Genomic DNA, 19,056 nt, shown 5'->3' on the forward strand with positions numbered 1-19,056 from the left:
TGAAATTGAAGTCACGAAAATAAAACAATGAAAGAGTGTTGAATTGCCACTGCTAAGTGACAAAAATGTGTCATCAGTAGGAATGATTACCACAAATGATTTTATTAACAGCTGCAAATATAGATCTCACCAGTAATAATTCAAATTGGAAAGTCATTTATAGCCATTATTTTATTAACTTCTGGAAATAATTAGATGTGAACTGAAGTCTGAAAATCCTGATGTAGTAGTTTGCCTAAGAAGAAGGATGAATTTTTGGTTATTGCTATTGGTATGACATAAAAATCTAACAACAGTTAATTTTGGAAGCTGTTCCGTGTTACTTTTGCATGCAACATGAAAATAACATATCAGTCTCTTGGAAGTAGCTGCAGCTGCCTGTTAGGCTCTTTTAATATTGGCACTCTAAAAGTAGCAAAACACAGGAGTAGGAGTCCCAGTCTTCTGAGAGCCACGGTAAACGCAGTGCCTCTCTCCGGTGTCTGCAGGTGCTGCTGGTAACAGTGAATGGGAACCCAGCTGACTATCACACCATCCACCCTCCACTGCCACTAGAGAATGGTCCAGCCAAAGCAGACATGTACTCCACACCACAGTACAAGTGGGAGCCTGTGGATGGCATATCAGGTAGTAAATTGCTAGGAATTGTCATTTTGTCCAAGTGTTTTTCTTACTCTGTATCTCCAGTCACTGCCTCTAGCATTTATTGTCATTTCTGTAAGCTCTTTGGCCTGTTAAAGTTAAATAACTGCTGTCACCTTGCAATGATGGATGCCCTTATGGCAATTTTGTAAACTGGGCTGTAGGTGTATACCATCCAAAATACTTTGCCTACCAACACAGTGGTTTGAAGTAGCCATCAGAGGATTGCAAACAAAATAATTTCAGGAGAGGATGCATGTACTATATTTACACCAGCATGGATTGCAAATAAGGATTTCTTTTTCCACCTAGTAAAGGAAGAGGAGGAGGAGGAAGAAGAAGAGGAAGTTACTCAGGAGGAAAAAGAAAATGTTAAATTACATGCCCTGGTCTCTGTGTTTCAATTTATCATGAAACAAAGTTACATTTGTGCTCTAATAGCTATGATGGTAAGTACTGGCAACAAAAAGAGTAATGCTGTTGATTTTACAGGAGTCTTCTCCATGCTTTTCTGAAAGTTGGCATTCAGCAAGTCTTTGCATCAGGCTTAAAAATATAAAGATGGCTTCTGTATCACTTTGAGCTCATTTTAGGTTATTAATAGATAATTCTGAGGCCTGTTACAGACCTTTAAATAGGGCAACACATTTCCAGGACTGGGAGCCTCTGACTTTGTTGTCTGTTGAATATCTGAAAGCCCCTGGGTCTCAGTTTTCTATTGATTCCCAAGCTTCTGCAAAAGCAAGTTTGTCATGTGTTTGCACAACTCAGAAATTTACCAATAAAATTAAAGTATGTCATACTGATTTAGAAAACAGTAAAAATATAGTTTCTGATTCAGGTGATGCATACATCCAATGACTCTGAGAAGAAAGAATCTGTAAATCCTGGTTTCTTGTATTGACACAGGAAGATCTCAATGAAAATTCAACTTTGTGCCAAGTCAGACTTTTGTGTTCTTCTTTCTTTCTCTTTTTCATGACATTGCTTGTTTTTAATCCTCCTTGTTGCTCCTTTGAGCTGCACTATACCAAGGTTTCCATATAATGATTAGATGTCTTTCTATATTCCCAATGCAAGCTTTGCTTTTACTGTTTTGGAAGAGTTTCAACTATGATGAAATTAACCATAAAGCTTCTTGGCCCAATTATGCATTAAGAATGGTAAAACAAATTACCTTGGCTGCCTTTTGTTTGCATAAAGTTTCAAACTTTATTTGCTGTGCTTTAACAGAAGAAGTTTCTGCTGTAAATAAGGCAAAATACAGATCTGGATTGATGCATTCTGAGACATTAACAAAACTCATGTACTTCTTAGACCATAGAATGGTTTGGGTTGGAAGGAACCTTAAAAGTTATCTAGTTCCAACCCCCATGCCTTGGGCAGAGACACCTTCTACAAGACCAGGTGTACATTTGCCTTTTAATTAATTCCCAGGGTTATATCTTTCAATATAAAAGGAGACTATATCTTTGAAGAACCTACTTGTAGTTTAATGCTAGCTTTTCTCTTCGTGAAGTATTCTGATTTTATGTGATCCAAATTAATTTATTAATCTATTTTTGGTATCCTCTGATGCTAATTCCATTTGTACTACAGCCAAAGACAGCTCAGTGTAAGCTATTTTCTCATACAGGATGAAGAACTAGCATATCAGTGTTTTTCACATACTCTCAAAAGACATCGTTTCCAGGAGGGCTAAGTTAACCTGAAAGAAATATTCTTAATGTTTAATAATTTTCTTTATTTTTTAATGTTTTCTTGAAGGTTATTCCACAGTTACATCAGCATATATATAGTTAAATTTAGTGCTAAATCACTAACACAATGTAGTTAAAAACACTTGCTCCCCTAAATCCTTTTCTTGAGTGTTTAATAGAGAAGTTTTTGATAACTGAATTCTGAAAGCTATAGAAAATGTTCTATAGTTGTGAATATTCAGGTAATCTACCATGGTTACTGTAGACTAAACATTCTTCAGGTTAGGTGGGTGCACACCATAGCTTTCCATTTTAAACTGATTCCACAAAAGCTAGAGCAGTATGGATTTGATGCTGTTTTGTAATTCTGTCAAAGGCCATGAATGCAGTACCCATTGATTAGGTTTTGCTACTCCTACTCTGAATTCTTTGCTGCTGTTTTGCAAGAATTTCTGTGCTCAAACTTTAATCTTTATTTTCCATCTCTTTTAGTCTGGTGTAATGAGAAGCAATAAGTCTGCTTACAAAATGCAGCTAATGCGTCAAGCAGGGTTTGCTCTCAGAATCTACTTTCTGCATGTTCTCCAAGGGGTTTGTTTTAGCTAGTCCAGCAGGTGATTAATATGGGTGAGAGTCTGATGAAAATGAAAATATACACTGAGTAGAGAAGAGTAAATAAAGTTTAACTGGAAGTCTGCATCTGTATTGTTCCTGAATGCATCTGTCGACATTTTTTCCTCTCTTTCCTCCTTCTACAAGGCGTGGAGCATCACATATCACAGCTGGTTGACTTTTGTGTTACTGATCTGGTCTTGCACATTGTGGATGATTCGGGACCGAAGGAAATATGCCATGATCAGTTCACCATTCATGGTTTTTTATGGAAATTTACTGCTAATATTACAGTATATATGGAGTATTGAGCTCAAGAATGATGAACTTCCTCAAGTATCTGGTTTTTTAAAAAGAAAAGACCCTGGGGAGCTGGCATCAAAGGTATGTGTAACAACCAGCTGAGATTTACTTACAAAACCACAAAATACATTGTGATAAAAATATGGATCTCTTGACATTTCTTAAAGAGTACATCCAGAGTATTCAGTGTAACCACTTTCAGTAGCAATTCTGAAGTAAAGGGTAAGCCATTAGAAAGAGTGTTCAGAAAACTGATTCTTGCATATTAAGCTAATACTAGAGCAAATGTTTCAGACACCTTTCAGGTTTTCATGATAATTCTGTAGAAAATACTTGGTGGATTGAAATCGCTCTCGTTTGATTTTATAAACTGAATTCAAAATCAGATGTTATTTGATTCGCTAGATTAATCCCCATGGGATGTCAGATCTGTCTGTGACAATAATGGCCACTGGAACTGTGCTGTCATTGCAATTACCAGTACTACTCTCTCCCCAGTGATTTGGCACAAGCAGCAGCACATAGCTGTGGCTGAGTTTTAATTCTTTATCCTTACACCTGAATCAGCACGAGTTGAAATCCATTTCAGGTTAGAACCAAGAGAATTTGCTGATTCCAGTGCATGATAGATTTTTTTCCTTAATGTCTTGAAAATGTATTTTGTTCTGCAAGTCCTGGGGAAGGGACCGAGTGAAAATAGGATGTTTTTTCTTAGAGCACCCAAGAGGGGCATCTCAGGGAGTGCATCTAGTTGGCACTGCTCCTTGTGCTAAGTGGATCACTTCCCTTGTGACTCCTAATTACAATTTAAGTTGATTCTGTATGTGTCGTGGTTTAAAACCAATAACTAAGAAAATTACTTATTTCTTGCTGTGAGATATGGATTAGAATAAGGGCAAAACAGGCATAAAATTTAAAAGGAATAAAGAAAGTTTATTGACAAACAACAATAATAAGAACACCAGAATAAACTTCCAGAAAAACCTTTTCATCCCCTATCTACTCACTATTCTCTCGTTCACATGACAACAGAGACAAAAACTTTGGAACTTTGAGGTTAAAACAGTCCTAATTCTTGCTACAGTCCTTTCACCTGTCTTTGTAGAGAAACAGAAGTTTCTTCCTGTTAATTTATGGAGTTTCTCACAAGAAAACTATTTTTGTTACAGTTTTCCATTGCCCTGATATCAGCTGCCCAGAGCTGCTGTTATCAGAGCCCACCCCTCCCATTTTCACATCACTCTGAGATGTGTATGGGTCATGAGTCGAGGGATAGCATTTTTAAGGATGAGTATTCAAAGGTAAAAAAGTCTTCTTCATCTGCTTCTGTGAGCTTCACTAGACAACAGTTTTCTCATTGCCTCTCAAGGCTTCAAATCTCCCAGCACTTCACTATACCATAATTATTCAAGTTTACACTTTGAATACTTTATTCCTCCCTACATACTTATCATGAATTAAAAGAGTTCTTTCCAGGACTTCATTGTCCATCTCCATAGTCTAACAGAAAGATATTTCAGCTAAATTAAAGCATCTTCTTAATTCTCTACCTTTCTTGAAGCTTCTTTTCTTTCTTGTCACTGGTAGTTTATAAAGTCTCTTTTCATGTTGATCACTTTCCTTTTCTCTCTCTGGATAAAAAAGTTAATCCGCAAGTCTCATCTGGGTAATGAAAGAGTTAAAATCTTGCCCAGGCTGTTGTAGGTAGTTCTGTGGCCTTGGCTGGTGCAGGAACTGGAGCCGTCTGTGATGGAGAGTTCCTCATGGCTGCTCTGGAGAGTGTGGTCACCATCTCTGCTTGCTGCAGGCTCAGAGCCCCTCTCCTTCTTCACTCGGCAGTTTCTGGTGAATTCCATCACGGCAAAACCTGCAGCCAAGCCAGGAACCGGCCCGGCCCAGACAGGGCTCGGGACAAGCCCCCCGCAGGCCCCATCTCCCAGCCGGGAGATGCAGCAGGCCCGGCCTGGCCCCCGCCCGGCCGCATGGCCGGGCAGAGAGAGAGAGGCCGGACCTCTGCTACCTTTCACCGCCAGGAAACAAAGAGAACTCCGAGAGCTCTGGTTTTACACTTTAAGGTAGGGTTCACAAGTTGATCCCACTTTTCAATGGCCTAAACTGCTGTCAATTCTCAGCAATGACCGATAATTGGTCAGGAGAAAAGACTCTAGGCAGTTCCCAGCAACTTCAACTTTCTTAAAGGTAAAGTAACTTCATGACAGTATGACATCTTCCTTGTTGGCAATGCCCTTTGGACAAACCTTTCTGGGTCTTTAATGCATTTGAAAGTTAGTGAATGCTATATTATTTCTCTTGTAAAGGTAGGGTTAGTTTCATAAGAGGGATAAAGCTCAAGGGGTTCTGCAAGAGTTGTTCTTCATTTCTTTCAATGACTTCATAAATCTCTAAGGAGTTTTAACTGTCTTAATACTTCATTCCCTTTGACATTATTTCTTGTTGGCTATATCATCAAATATCTTGTCTAAAAACAGGTACTGTCAAGAAAGGAAGCTGTCGTGTATATATAGTGATTTGGCCACATCCATAAAGCCATTAGATGTTTAGTGGGGCTTTTTAGGCTGAATAAAATGCATTCCAAAACTTTCACAGAATCACACCAAAATTGAAGCCAAAAGAGACTTTTGGAGGTCATCCAACTCTCAAGCAGAGCCATCTAGACTTGATTGCCCAGGACCATGCCTAGATGGCTTTTGAATATCCCTCTGAGTGGAAGCTCTTGTTACATCCCAGGGCAACCTGTGCCAGTGCTCTATTACCCTCACAGGAAATAAAGTGTTCCCTGATGTTCAAAGGGAACCTCCTATGTTTCGGTTTGTGCCTATTGCCTGTGGTCCCATCACTGGGCACCACTGAAAAGAGACTGGCTCTGTCCTCTTTGCACCTCCCTTCGGATATTTTTAGACATCAAATGAGATTCCCCCTGAGTTTTGTCTTCTTCATAGGAGAGATGCTCTAGTCCTTTCATGGCCATTCAGCTGGACTCTCTCCTGTACATCCATCTCTCTTGTATTGGGGTACCAGAATAGGACACAGCACTCAAAATATGAGCTCACCAGTGCTGAGCAGGGAAGAAGAATCACCTTCCTCAACTTGCTGTCAACACCTCCTAATGCAGGCACTAACATTCTTTGTCATAAGGGCACATTGCTGGCTTACTTGTAACTTGTTATTCACCAGGATCCACAGCCTGTTCCTGCCAAACTGCTCTCCAGCTGGTCAGACCCCAACACGTAATGGTGCATGAGCTGGTTCTTCCTCCCCAGGTGCAGGACTTTGTACTTGTTGAATGCCCTGATTTTCCTGTCAGCCCCTTCCTCCAGCCTATCGAGGTCCTGCTGGATGGCAGCATGACTCTGGTGAATCAGCCATTCCTCCCAGTTGTGCATTGTCAGCAAACTCAGTGAGGGTACACTCTCCCCATCATCTGGATTAAAAATGAAGATGTTGAACAAGACTGGATTTAGTATTGAGCCATGGGGGGCACATTGCTAATCACTGACCTCCAACTAGACTTTATGCCATTGATAACCGCCCTCTGAGCTCAGCTGTTCAGTCAGTTTTCAGTTCGCCTCACTGTCTGCTATCCAGCCCACACTTCATCAGCTTCTCCCTGAGCATCTCATGAGAGACAGTTTCCCTCTGGAGTCTAAGTAAGAAACAGTATCTGCTGCCCTCCTCTCATCTACCAGGTCAGTCATTTTATCATAAAAGTTTATCAAGATAGTCAAGCATGACTTCCCCTGGATGGATACACTCTGACTATTCCTAATGGTTTTCTCATCCTTTTCTCATCCATCTCATCTCTCATCATTTGCCTGGAAGTTTTTTTTGGTGATTGGCTCCTCCATCACATTAGAATCACAGCATAGTTTGGGGTCAGCAGGGACCTTTCAAGATCATCTAGTCCAATTCCCCTGCCACAGGCAGGGGCATTTTTCACTAGATCAGGTTGCTCAAAGCTCCATTCAGCCTTACCTCAGACACATCCAATGGTGGAGTATCCACAGCTTCTCTAGGAAGCTTTTTCTGGCATCTCACAACTATCACCTTCCCAGGGATTGAAGTGAGGTTGTCCAGGCTTGATCCTTCATCTGGAAGATAAGAGTGACATTTGCTTTCCTTCAGCAATTCTCCTGTCACCACATTTGATGAAAGGTCATTGAGAGAGTAACCTCTACTAGTGACACCAGTCAGCTCCTGGGTACATCCCATCAGGACCCATGCATTTATGTATACTCACTTTCTCTAAATATTCCTTGATCCAAACCTGTTCCACCAAAGAAAGACTCTTCCTTGCTTCAGACTTTTCCATGGTCTCTAGGAACTGTGTTTCTTTAAGGATAGCAAAGACTGAGGCAAAGAAGGCATTAGGCACCTCAGCCTGTGTAACCAGGGCCCTTGCAGTGGCCCTAGATTTTCCCTAGCCTTCCTTTTTCTGCTGAGACATGTACAGAAGCAAATCTTGTTGCTCTTGCCATACCTTGTCAGACCCAGGCCTTGACTTTTCTAACTATGTCTGTGCATGCATGGCCAGTCTCTGCATTCCTCACAGATTACCTAGTCCATCCTCCATCCCCAGGCACAGTCTATGCATTCCAACTGTGTTTCCATCCAAATCCCAGCTTTACCTCTGCACCTCTTTGGCCTGTGCTTCCTTAAAGAGCCTGTGGCCATGTATTGCAAATATTCAAGGCATCATTTCCTGTCTCTCTCATCCCAAAAAGACCACAGCCCTGTGCAGAGATCGCTAATTGCTTGGGTTTGTTCTCCATGCTGCAGAGCTCTAGTGTACAGGTACTTCAGAGGGGCACCTGACATGCTGTTTTCCCAGAAAGAATCTGGCAGGTTTCCCTGTAAGGCTGTGTTGAAGTAACAACATTGTATGTATAATTTGTATATGATTTGCTTATATACAAATGCTTACAGTGATCCTGCATAAGCCTGGATTTGCTGAGTATGTATTTCCTTTTGTTCACATCACCCTTTGCTTGTTAGCCTTGTCCATCAGTCTCTCTTTAGGGCACTAGTAACTCTGTACCCCCTTTATTCCTAATTTAAAGTCCTTTGAATAATGGTTGAATTTAAATGAAGACTGGATATTGTATTCTGCAGAAAGAATGTAATTCTGTACCTGTAATTCTTTCTGCATAAGTTTCTGCATGCTATATGTGTTTATTGGTCTGAAAATGAGATAACATCTATGCTGTGAGAGGTGACTAAAAGCATTGCTTTGGTCTGCAACCCTTCAAGACTTAGAGCCAGCTCTGGCTCTGGAAATTCCAGGTAGAACAAAGAAGTAAATGTAGTGGGAAGACAGAGCTAATCACTGCAGAAGAAAGTGTGTGTCTTACAATATCAAAGGTTTGTGTTGCAAAAGCCAGAGCTCCAGGAGGTAACTGGGGAAGCTGTGACAAGTCACACAGGGTGGAAGTCTGCTGCCATGGCTCAATGCTAGCAGAAGTGTCAATAAAAAAGTCATCTCCTGGGAGCAATTCTTTTCCCCATTAAGGTCTTGTGTGTTAGAAAAAAAAAATACATTGTACCACTGGCCTTGTCATTCTATTGTGTGCAAAGTATGTGGCTCTTACGAGTTTCCTCTTTGAATTTTTTTTTTCTTCTAGCTACGTAGTGAAATAAGTCTCCTCCTGCAAAGGGAAATTAGCAAAACCTTCATAGAAAGTAAGCATAAAATTAAGTGTGTGACAATAGGCATCATGCTGTTTTCTAATTTTTGTCCATCTCTTGGTATTGCAAGCTGTTGAATTTAGCTTTTTGCAAAACACAGAAATGCACTTTTCATTAAAGAGATCTGTTTATTTATCTGTTTTATTTCTAAGGTACCCTGCTGTTATTGAATTATCATCTCTTGAAGGCTTTAAAAGAATTAAGAGCTATCTCAACTCTTGTAATTGTTGCAAATGCAAGACATATTCCATTGACTGGGTCTTCTGTAACTGCAAGACATACAAAAAAAATTATTTTTAAATTTGCTATGTTTAAGCACCTGAAGTAACAAACCTCCTGTCTCAAAATATTTCTGATATACAAAACCATGATAATGATAACACACTCTTGCACACGTTTCTTCCCTAAAAAAAAAATGGTAAAAAATTAACAAAAAAAACCCAACAAATGGGAATTACACCAATCCATGAGTAATAGGAAGATCCCTAAATTTATAAGACAGTAGTGAAAAACTGAATAAAATGGGGTAGGAATAGGCACATATAAGTGAATACCTTTAAGTGCAAATGAAGCAAAGTTGTCTGTAATGCAGGATGTTTCATAAACAACATAACTTGCCCTAAGATGCACTTGGACACTGGTGCCATCACTGCCATTTTCTGAAAGACAGAGTAAACAAAGGCATGCAAAATTTGTGAAAACCTATGCTTGTATCAGTAGGACGTAGGATATACAATTAGTCTGTTGGTTTTGTTTTGATTTTTGTTTGCAGATTCTTTTCACAATTACTTTCTGGCTACTGCTTAGGCAACACCTCACTGAACAGAAAGCACTTCGGCTAAAAGAAGCTACTTTATCTGAGGTCAAAGTTGGAAGTGAAGAAAATGAAGAAAAAGGTAAAGCCAGATCCAATTTAGTTCTTCAGTCATGATAGAAGTTCCAGTTACTGTGTTTCTCTGATGCCGAAAGCAATTAGCAAAGTATCTGTTATTAGCTAAGAAAGATATTACAAAATTTATGTGCAGCTGTCTCTCAGATATAAAACACCTCTGAACTTTAAAAATTCAAATAATATGTTCTTTGCTGGAAGGTAATAAAATTACTTATTTTAGAAAGATCATGGAACTTTCAAGTGATCAGTGTACTGCTGTGTTCCCAAGTCAAACCAGGGGATTGCCCTAAAGTTTAACCACAGAAGATGAGTTTACCTAGAAGTTGCTCAATTCCTTGATAGTTGTGTTGGTACATAAACTCTTACACAGCCACAGAAATTAAACTACAAATTTCAGTGGAAAAAATAAACACATATTTTTTGAGTGCAGGGGCTCAAGTGCACCTGAGAGCAAACTTTACTTTCATAGGTTCAGCTTATCAAACAACTCAGTGACCTGTTCTTTCTTTTTCTACTGGGGACATGTTTCTCCAAACATTCCTTGCCCCCCTCTCTCTGGATGTTAACTGAAAAAGCTCAGTGCACTGAAATGGTGGAAGGTGAGCCCTGGAAGCAGTAGTGTGGTTTTGTCTCTGATTAATTCCAATCCTTGCCTCAGTAAAACAGCTGATCAGTGTCAAAGCTGTACAACAAGGATTTTCAAGGCAAGAGCCCGAAGAGAGTGGGATGGTGAGTGGGACAAAAGGAGTGAGCAAGCCTTTTGATCATGAAGTTTCAATGTTGCTCTCAATGGAAAGAAAAACAACTGTACTATGGTTTTGGCAAGCCCTGTTATCTAGGTACTTGCTGCTGAGGGGACACTTACCCTGCCCTCCACTTACTTCATAAGATGAATAACTGGGGAATTTTGACCTCTTCATAGGGCTAAAGCAGCTTGTCTTTTCTGGCCCAGATGCAGCACAAAAACCTGGATAAGTGGTAGGTTTTTTTTTAAAAAAGCTGCAGTGTTAGTACAGCATTTATATATTCTAAGCTTTTTTGGGTTTATGTTAATGTTTTCCTTTGCTTGTGGTTTATGGAGGTAAACACAATATTATCTAAAGGATGAAACTCAAGATGAGAGGTTCCAGCTCGAGATGGGAGTTTAAACTCAATATGAGAGGTTTCTGTTGGTGCTGGTGGTTTTTTTGTTTTCCAGTTTAAAAGGTTGCTTACTTGAGAGTACAAGCATTGCCATGGAAAGTGTTTTGGCTATTATCCATTATGCAACCCTTAGGCTCTAATTTTCTACTATAACTGCATTTTGTTTCAGACAAAATGAAGATGGGTGTCTGGTAAGGATGTATAGCCATGTGCCCTATGGCTTCAGCAGCAGGTTTAAGCTCATATGAAGTTAAAAAATCTTTTCCTTGCTCTGAAGGCACGCATGATTAGGAATTGCAGTCTCTTGTGAATATTGAGTTTTAAGTTTTTGCAGAGGTTTTAGTTTCCACACATTTAAATTCTTACTGAAAGTCCCCAGAAGAGACAGGCCAAATGTGACTCTTTATTTGCAGAAGAGGAGTCGCAAGAGGGAGAAGTGTCAGAAGAACAGGAAGAGGAGAAGGAAGAGGAGGAGGAGGGAGAGGAGGAGGATGAACAGGATATTATGAAAGTCTTGGGGAAGCTGGTGATGGCTATGTTAATCAAGTACTGGATTTACGTCTGTGGGGGCATGTTCTTCTTTGTCAGCTTTGAGGGTACAATTGTCATGTACAAAATCATCTACATGGTACTGTTCCTCTTCTGTGTGGCCCTCTACCAGGTAAGGGAGAACTGTGTTAACTTAAATTTCTCCTTGAATAGCTTGGTAATGAAGTAGCTCCAAATAGAATTCATGAACAGTGAATTTGTTCTTTAGTTGGACACAACAGAATAAGACCACTTGAAGGGATTAAGACTAATTTTCCTCTGTTTTTTGGTTATAGTGACAGGCAAAATGCATGTAAATTAGAAACAATGCACACCTCTGCTCAGCCATGCCACTTCACCATCAGCTTTAGAACCTTTGTGGAAAATTCTGAGTCTGTGCACATTCTACATAACCACCAATTGTTGTGACAGCTGGTCCACACAGCTTCCAAAACCCAATGAGCGTGGTAGTCCCTCTCCTAGACTTTCATCACCTAATGGTGGTGAAATTAGGCGACATGAAGCTGTTCCTGACTTTGTGTCTTGCGGCCCATGTCTCGTCAGACGTTTTTGCACAAAAGTCTTTACTTGAATGAAAGAAAGAAGTAAATACTATGTCAAAAATCTGTGCCTCGCACTGGGTAATCATTGCTTATTTCAGACCAGCTCGGAAAAATAGTGTTCTTCATCCTTGTTTGACAATACAATGTTGTCAGTATTTCTGTCAGTGTTTTTGCCTTTGGCTTGTGTCAGCATCTTTAGTGTGTGATTTTCAGGTACACTATGAATGGTGGAGGAAGATTTTAAAGTACTTCTGGATGTCAGTGGTTGTTTACACAATGTTGGTACTTATCTTCATCTACACATACCAGTTTGAGTCATTCCCTGGGTTGTGGAAGAATATGACAGGCCTGGATGAAAGGAAGTAAGTGGTTTTGATCAACTTTTTATTTTTATCTTTGGATCTCTGCGTTCAGTGACACTGGAGGATCTGAGAGTAGTCTTCCCTCTTATGGGAGAAAAATATCCTGCAGCCATTCTCAGGCATAGCTGATTTTAGGCACTCAATTATGAAGCTCTAGATTTATTGGTGTAACCATAGAAGTGAGCAAACCCAGAGAAGAGCTCAGTCATATTTTGTCCAATTGGCTGCTTAGGCCATTGGATTGCTTCTGTTCTCAATAAAGTGACAATATTTCTCTTCTCCACCTTGACAATAGGAACCAGATCCAGGGAAAGATTAAGGGTAGATCTGCAGGATGTTTGGAACTGATGAAGGTGAACCTGCTCTCCTGCTAATAAGGAAGACTGGGTTTCTTCATCTTTATGATGAGCTGGTCATTTCTCAAGAGGAGCTTACATTAGAAAGTATAAGCAATAGGAGTGGATCTCCAGTGCAGGACTTTCAGTCAGAGAAAACTCATCTGATTCAAGAGATCTGTGGCAGGGTTTTTTCATTTGACAGTGCATTTACAGTACATCTCTACATTACTGAGTCCAAACACAAGATACTTGCATTGTAAATGTTGCTAGGTTGTGAGAATTTTAGAAACCAAAACCATGTAAAAAGTGACATCCCCTTATTTCCTATTGCAAATCATTTGTAATAATGTCTGATGGAAAGAATTTTTATTGTGAAAAAAATGCCTTAGTGTTTTTGTTTTTTTTTTCCAGACTGGAGGACCTTGGCTTAAAACAGTTTTCTGTGGCTGATCTATTCACACGCATCTTTATCCCTACCTCCTTCCTGCTGGTGTGTATTTTACATCTTCACTATTTCCACGATCGGTTTCTCCAGATCACTGATTTAAAAGCTGTAACCAGCAAACAGGACAACACTATTTACAGGTAAAGAAGCCAAGTAAATGGAACTATTTATTATCTGTATGGAAATGCTGTTTCTCACTATCTTGTAATGCTCACTTTTCAGTAGATGTTATATGCCTTTGCTATGACAACCCGGCTTAAAAAGAAAGTGCACAGTATCCAGCACTCCACTACAACCAAAGTATCTGTCTCTCCCTGTTTTCCCCTACACACTGAACTTTTCATTTTAGGGCTCATTCTCAAAGGTAGTAATGGCATTTATGTATTTATTTAATTGGCTTTGACCTTTAACAGGATTTAGGTGCTTAATTACTGTGTGGGTCCTTTTGTATGTGTGTTCCTGTCACTAATAAGAAATGCAGCTTTTATTTTGGGTTACTTCTTTTTTTTTTCAACATCCATTTTGAGGGCCACATGAAGATTTGGAGATCTATGGAAAATACCCCATTTGCATTGAACAGTTAGGCCTTTTTGTAAAGTTGAACTTCAGAAATGGAAAAATTCTGAGTTTGTGTTTACTTTTCATAGTGCTGACCCTTGACATTTGGTGATTTCATCCAGACATTCATTAGCATTTTTACATGAACCTATCACTTTTCCAGGATGTTCAATTCTTACATATTTTCTTGCATAAAAACCAATCTGGCCTAGGATACTCAGCCAGGAGTATAAGAGGGAGAAATTATTTTGTGGTACATAGGGTTATAGTATGCAATGAGAGTTCATTCATTCTCTGAAGAAAGCAATTAATTTAGACCCTACTTTTAGAATGTTCACCGGTTGAATGATAAATGTATCGCAGCTGCACTTCTGTGAATGGGGACTAGCTGCATAACACCACATAGACCACAGGGTGTTATGGAATAATGCCAGTTACTTAACAGGGCATTATGTTCTAGGTTATGCAAGATTTACAAAGCATTTCAGATATTTTTCATACATTCGATTCAATCTGAAGCCACTTCACAGTTTATGGTACAAGTTTGTGCCATGAGAATAAGCTCCAGTTTTATGGAATACTTCCAGTCTCTGTATTGAAGTAATTGCTAAGACCAGAACAGATCAAATTTGATAGAATTTCCCAATAAAGGTGTGGGGGTGGGGATTAAACTTACCTTTTAAATGTCTATCTGTGTAATAACTCCCCCATTGCTCTTCTGGAGTTGCTAAATGTGATGGTAGATTCAAGGGCACTTTTGTAATGGCCTGTGTGCAAACTACACTTGCCCGTAGTGGACTTTTGTGCAGCAGCAGGTACATGTCAACAGCTGTGAACTGGCCAAGTCCTGAAAACAGAGCCCAGATATGTGTCTGAGCTGAAATGGGGCTGTTCCTGGGCTGAGGCATTTGGGGGAATGCTTTACTGTTTGCCATAACTCTGCAAGCTGCCTTGCAGCCCAAAGTTTGCACTTTTGCTGAATAATAGGAAGTTTCCACCTCCCTTCCAGTGGGATCCAATAGACACAGAGTAAAAAGAAAAAATCCCTGAGGCCCTGGCAGGATTTAGATGGGTTCACTTTGCCTGTGAAAACCACTACTTGAAAATCACATGAAAGATACAAGAATGTTATACAGTTTTCCAAATGCTGACATGAAGAGGATCACTGTGACTAAAATCACTTTATTCCTGAAGGATGGAACTGCTGATGGTGAAGACGCAAAATGTTTTAATGCATTGTGAGCAAACATTTTTTCCAGGAATAAGTAGCCTTGAGGTACTATGCTGAAAGTGGACATTCATTGTCGTACCAGGCTTTTTATTAAAGTTGCAGATGAAGAGGATCATGTGATATTATCAGCTCTTTTATCTTGGAATTAGAATGCTATTTTTTTGGGTTTAAATGTGTACTAGATTGTATTAAGCAGTCGCATAAGTAGCTGCTTATTTTTAATTGTTAAATGTGGCATATGTGTTACATTTGCCATTTTGCACTATTTTCAAAATCACAAATACCACATATCTCCTTTGTTCCTCCTGAGGAGCTTTAAGTATTATGACCAACACCCAAATCAAAACAGTTTTTCTGGTTTGTATTCCTAATAACACTGCCTGACATATGAAAATACACCTCTTTCTTCCCTTGACACAATAAATCACTATTGATCATCAGCTGACTTTATAGTTCACAGCTTCACGACAAGAGCTCAGCTGACGTTTGTATTGGTGATGCATAAAGCTGGATAAGAACTAACACAACAACCAACTTCAGCTTAACTGTAATGCTAGCAAGAAGTTGCAGGGGCAATTAAAACAGATTCAATGTTCATATATTTGAGTTTTCTCTCAAAGCTACTAAAACTTATTTTTACTTTTTGCTTTGAAGACACTAGCATTCACTTAAATGTTTTACCTTTCTAAACTGCTTTTATGCTGCACCTTTGGCAACAAAAAAAATTAAATACAGAAACAGAACCTTCATTTTGAGTAACAAGACAGAACTCAGTCCTTTTAATTGTAAACTTCTTAAAATAAGCACAGCAGCTGAGAGCTGGTCATGAAAGCAATAAAGAAAGCACGTCCAGTCCCTCCATCTGCCTTTGAACTGCCAGGTGTGAATACAATACTACAGTTGTGTGTAGCTGAAGAGTCCTGTTAAAATTAATGAGAATGTGCATTTATTCAAATGCAGCTTCTCATGAGCAAAATTTGCAGTGAGTTGAAGAGTAAAGGTCTGCCAGCTTTAAAGAGAGGGCACAAAACTGGCTCATTGGAACTGGCAGAGTGAGGCACTTCTCATGATTTATAAAGGTGTCAGAACCGAGAGTCTCAGTTTTACATCTGCAAGAGAAAGGAAAGCTCTCTGATTAGGACTTTCCAAGCCCATTTCCTTGCTGTACCATGGATTATGGGATGGCAGAGAAAAAGGCTGTGAGGTAGATAATTTCTCTATATGATGCTCTGCCGTAATTACCTTTGTAGATTTTTTTTAAAAAGAGAAAAATATATTTAAAAATGGTGTTATTCTAAGGCTTACTTAAAGTAAAGCAGTAGATGTTGTTCTCACATTTTGAAGACTGTGAAAATTATCTATAGTTCTGACTAAAGTTGCATAGGCTCTTAATGTCTAAGAGTTGCCTTTATAAGATCCCTAGACTTTTCACTGCATGGTGTATGTTAAAATTTCAGAGTGTGCATTGTTATGACAATGTGTCATAACACATTGGTAGACAGGAAAGTATGTTTGTTCCTATTTAACAGTTTTCTTTTCTCTCTCTAATTCATTTCCCATTTTCATCTTGTGCTTTCATCTCCCACCTCATAGCCATGCCAAAGTCAATGGCCGTGTATATCTAATAATTAATAGGTGGGTACTTCAATTCTTCCTTTCCTTAAAAACCGATATACCTTATTTTTTTGTTACTTCTTAGTTGCCTTAAAGCAAAGTATGTTCTTGCTGCACAGTACTGTGAAGTAAGCAGGGAGATAACGTTGTTCAGGTATTGCAGTTTCCTAAAGGTGATGAAGCAGTTAATACATCACTTCTGCATATTTATACATTGTGAGTTTCTTCTCCCAGCTGAGAATTCTCCTAAACTTTGCCCACGCCTCAATGCAGGAATAATTGGTGCTATTTGTAATTGGCTGCAGACAATAGATTTGGTTGAGGAGGCTCGTTTATCTACCCTTTATTTGTGCATGGAAAGATGCATGCCTGCATGCGCCTGTGTACACACAGACACACAGACAGACAGAGACAGACACCCCTGTCTTTCTCCAAGCATGTAAGAATGGGAATTTGAGGGACTGTTCACTTAAATACGTTGCATGCATTACGAGTTTGTACAGACTGAAATTTCAGAGTTGGAAAGGGAACACTGAACCCACTGCATGCTAAGGCTGTTAATTCATGGGCTGAGTCGGGTGCTGCAGGATCCAAACTAGAAAAACTACCATCATGATCATCCCTTTATAAATGGCATCTTAAAATCTGTTCCATAAAATAGATTCCTTTCAATATACTTAACTGGAATAAATGTGAGCTATTTTTTAATCATCTCTGAGAATAGAAGGACTTCTGAGTTGTTGTCACAACTGAATATAAACAGAAAAACCATGAAGATACATTGTTTAGATATTTGTGACTACCTGGTCTAACAAGAAGTCAATTTATGAGTCATGTTCATGCTCCTTCTTAAATGTCATCACATAGTTTGGGTCACCATTCTTAAAAGTTCACAAAAAAAAAAAAAAAAAAGTGTTCTGCGGAGCAGAAAGCTTTCTGTTCTTAAGGCTTTGCATGAAAGATATTGGAGAACTTCTTCTAGCCAGAAAGTTTCAAGCAATTCATAAACAGCAAAAAATTATCAAAGACAAAAGATGCTTAATAATGCAGTCAATTAATTAACCTTCTGCTCTAGTAAATGAAAAATAGGTGAAAGTCCTTGTGGCACAAGCATGATTTTAGTGCCACTGAAATTGCTTTGTTGCCAAAAACTAGATCTGTTGGTATACTTCTCATTATTGATGCCCTATTTAATGAACCTGAGAGTAGGAAATACTCTCAGCTAAAAGCTGTAGTGGCTGTACCTTCAAGGCTTGTTGCCTGCATTGTTATTTAGTTATTTCTCTTCCTTAGTATCAGACACAATGCCTTTATGTTATTTGGGGTAATTTCCCACCAAAATATGGCTTCTAACAACGAAGTCATATCTCACTAGCTGTGAAGATGTATGGGTAGCTTGTCTTAAGAATTCTAAACTAGTGAAGTTTTTATATCTTAATACCTCAGTGTTGTCAGTTACAATATAAGGTGATCTCATAGTGAAAAAGAAAAAAAAAAAAAAAAAAATTGGAAAAACAATCCTAGCAATACATAAGGAAGTTTTGGAAGAGAGATTCCAAGTAGACTAACTTTCCAAACAGTGGGCAGGGCTTTTTATCTGTCTTTGGTTGTCCTAAGCACATGATCCAATGCTCAAGCCTACTGATGCCAATGAAACTAAGCTTACTGAAAACTAAACTCATACTGAGGCTTTATCAGGTATATCTATTACATGTAACGATCTTTATAACCCCATTTGCCTCCTGGATTTCCAGAACACAAATGGGAATTATATGAATAAGAGAAAGATGAATCCACTCATGCCAAATCCTATAGTTACTGTGTTTCTGTCCAATTTACACTGAGGTAAGTCATTAAGTCCTTGATTTACACCAGTGTGAATGTAGACTTTTTCATTATAAAAGTCACTTGGGAAGATACTTCATAAAAATCAATGCGATTGCATATATACAAAAACCTGTCTGATTGGTTTTGATGTGGTTACTTTCATTTCATGGTCTATTGCCTTTTAAATGAACTCTGATGGTTTATTAGTAACCAGGGATCTCTATAACATTTGAACTGAACTGAAAATTCATTATCTCTTCTTTATACATGACCCTCCCAGTGATACTTTATTAGAGTTCCAGGTAAATATAAGTTAGTCATGTCATTTTAGGGAACATTGATATTTAGTCACTTTATAGAAATTTGAATATCCTTTTAGTACATATGCTAGCTGATCTGTGACTTAGATATGAAAATAATCGAAGAATCCCAAAAGACATGATTGGTAACAGCCAACATGGCTTTACTGAGCGGAAATCATGCCTGGCAAATTTGGTGACCTTGTATGATAAGGGTACAGTGTTGATAAATAGGGGCAGAGCAACTGGCATTGTCTACCTGGATTTATGCAAAGTGTTTGACACTATCCTGTATG

General features: G+C 38.9%; 1 protein-coding gene across 6 annotated transcripts in view; it reads left to right on the forward strand.

Annotated features, from left to right (window-relative positions):
- Positions 1-19,056, forward strand: part of PIEZO2 (piezo type mechanosensitive ion channel component 2) — a 298,221-nt gene that overhangs the window by 205,707 nt on the left and 73,458 nt on the right. For all 6 annotated transcript variants that reach the window (XM_033512210.1, XM_033512211.1, XM_033512212.1 and 3 more), the window contains 7 exons: positions 489-627; positions 955-1,091; positions 3,102-3,338; positions 9,733-9,856; positions 11,409-11,656; positions 12,300-12,448; positions 13,198-13,371. In XM_033512210.1, coding sequence (XP_033368101.1) covers positions 489-627; positions 955-1,091; positions 3,102-3,338; positions 9,733-9,856; positions 11,409-11,656; positions 12,300-12,448; positions 13,198-13,371 — 1,208 coding nt within the window. The remainder of the gene's footprint in view (positions 1-488; positions 628-954; positions 1,092-3,101; positions 3,339-9,732; positions 9,857-11,408; positions 11,657-12,299; positions 12,449-13,197; positions 13,372-19,056) is intronic.

This window comes from Parus major, chromosome 2 (assembly GCF_001522545.3).
Source record: "Parus major isolate Abel chromosome 2, Parus_major1.1, whole genome shotgun sequence".
Taxonomy (NCBI): Eukaryota; Metazoa; Chordata; class Aves; order Passeriformes; family Paridae; genus Parus; species Parus major.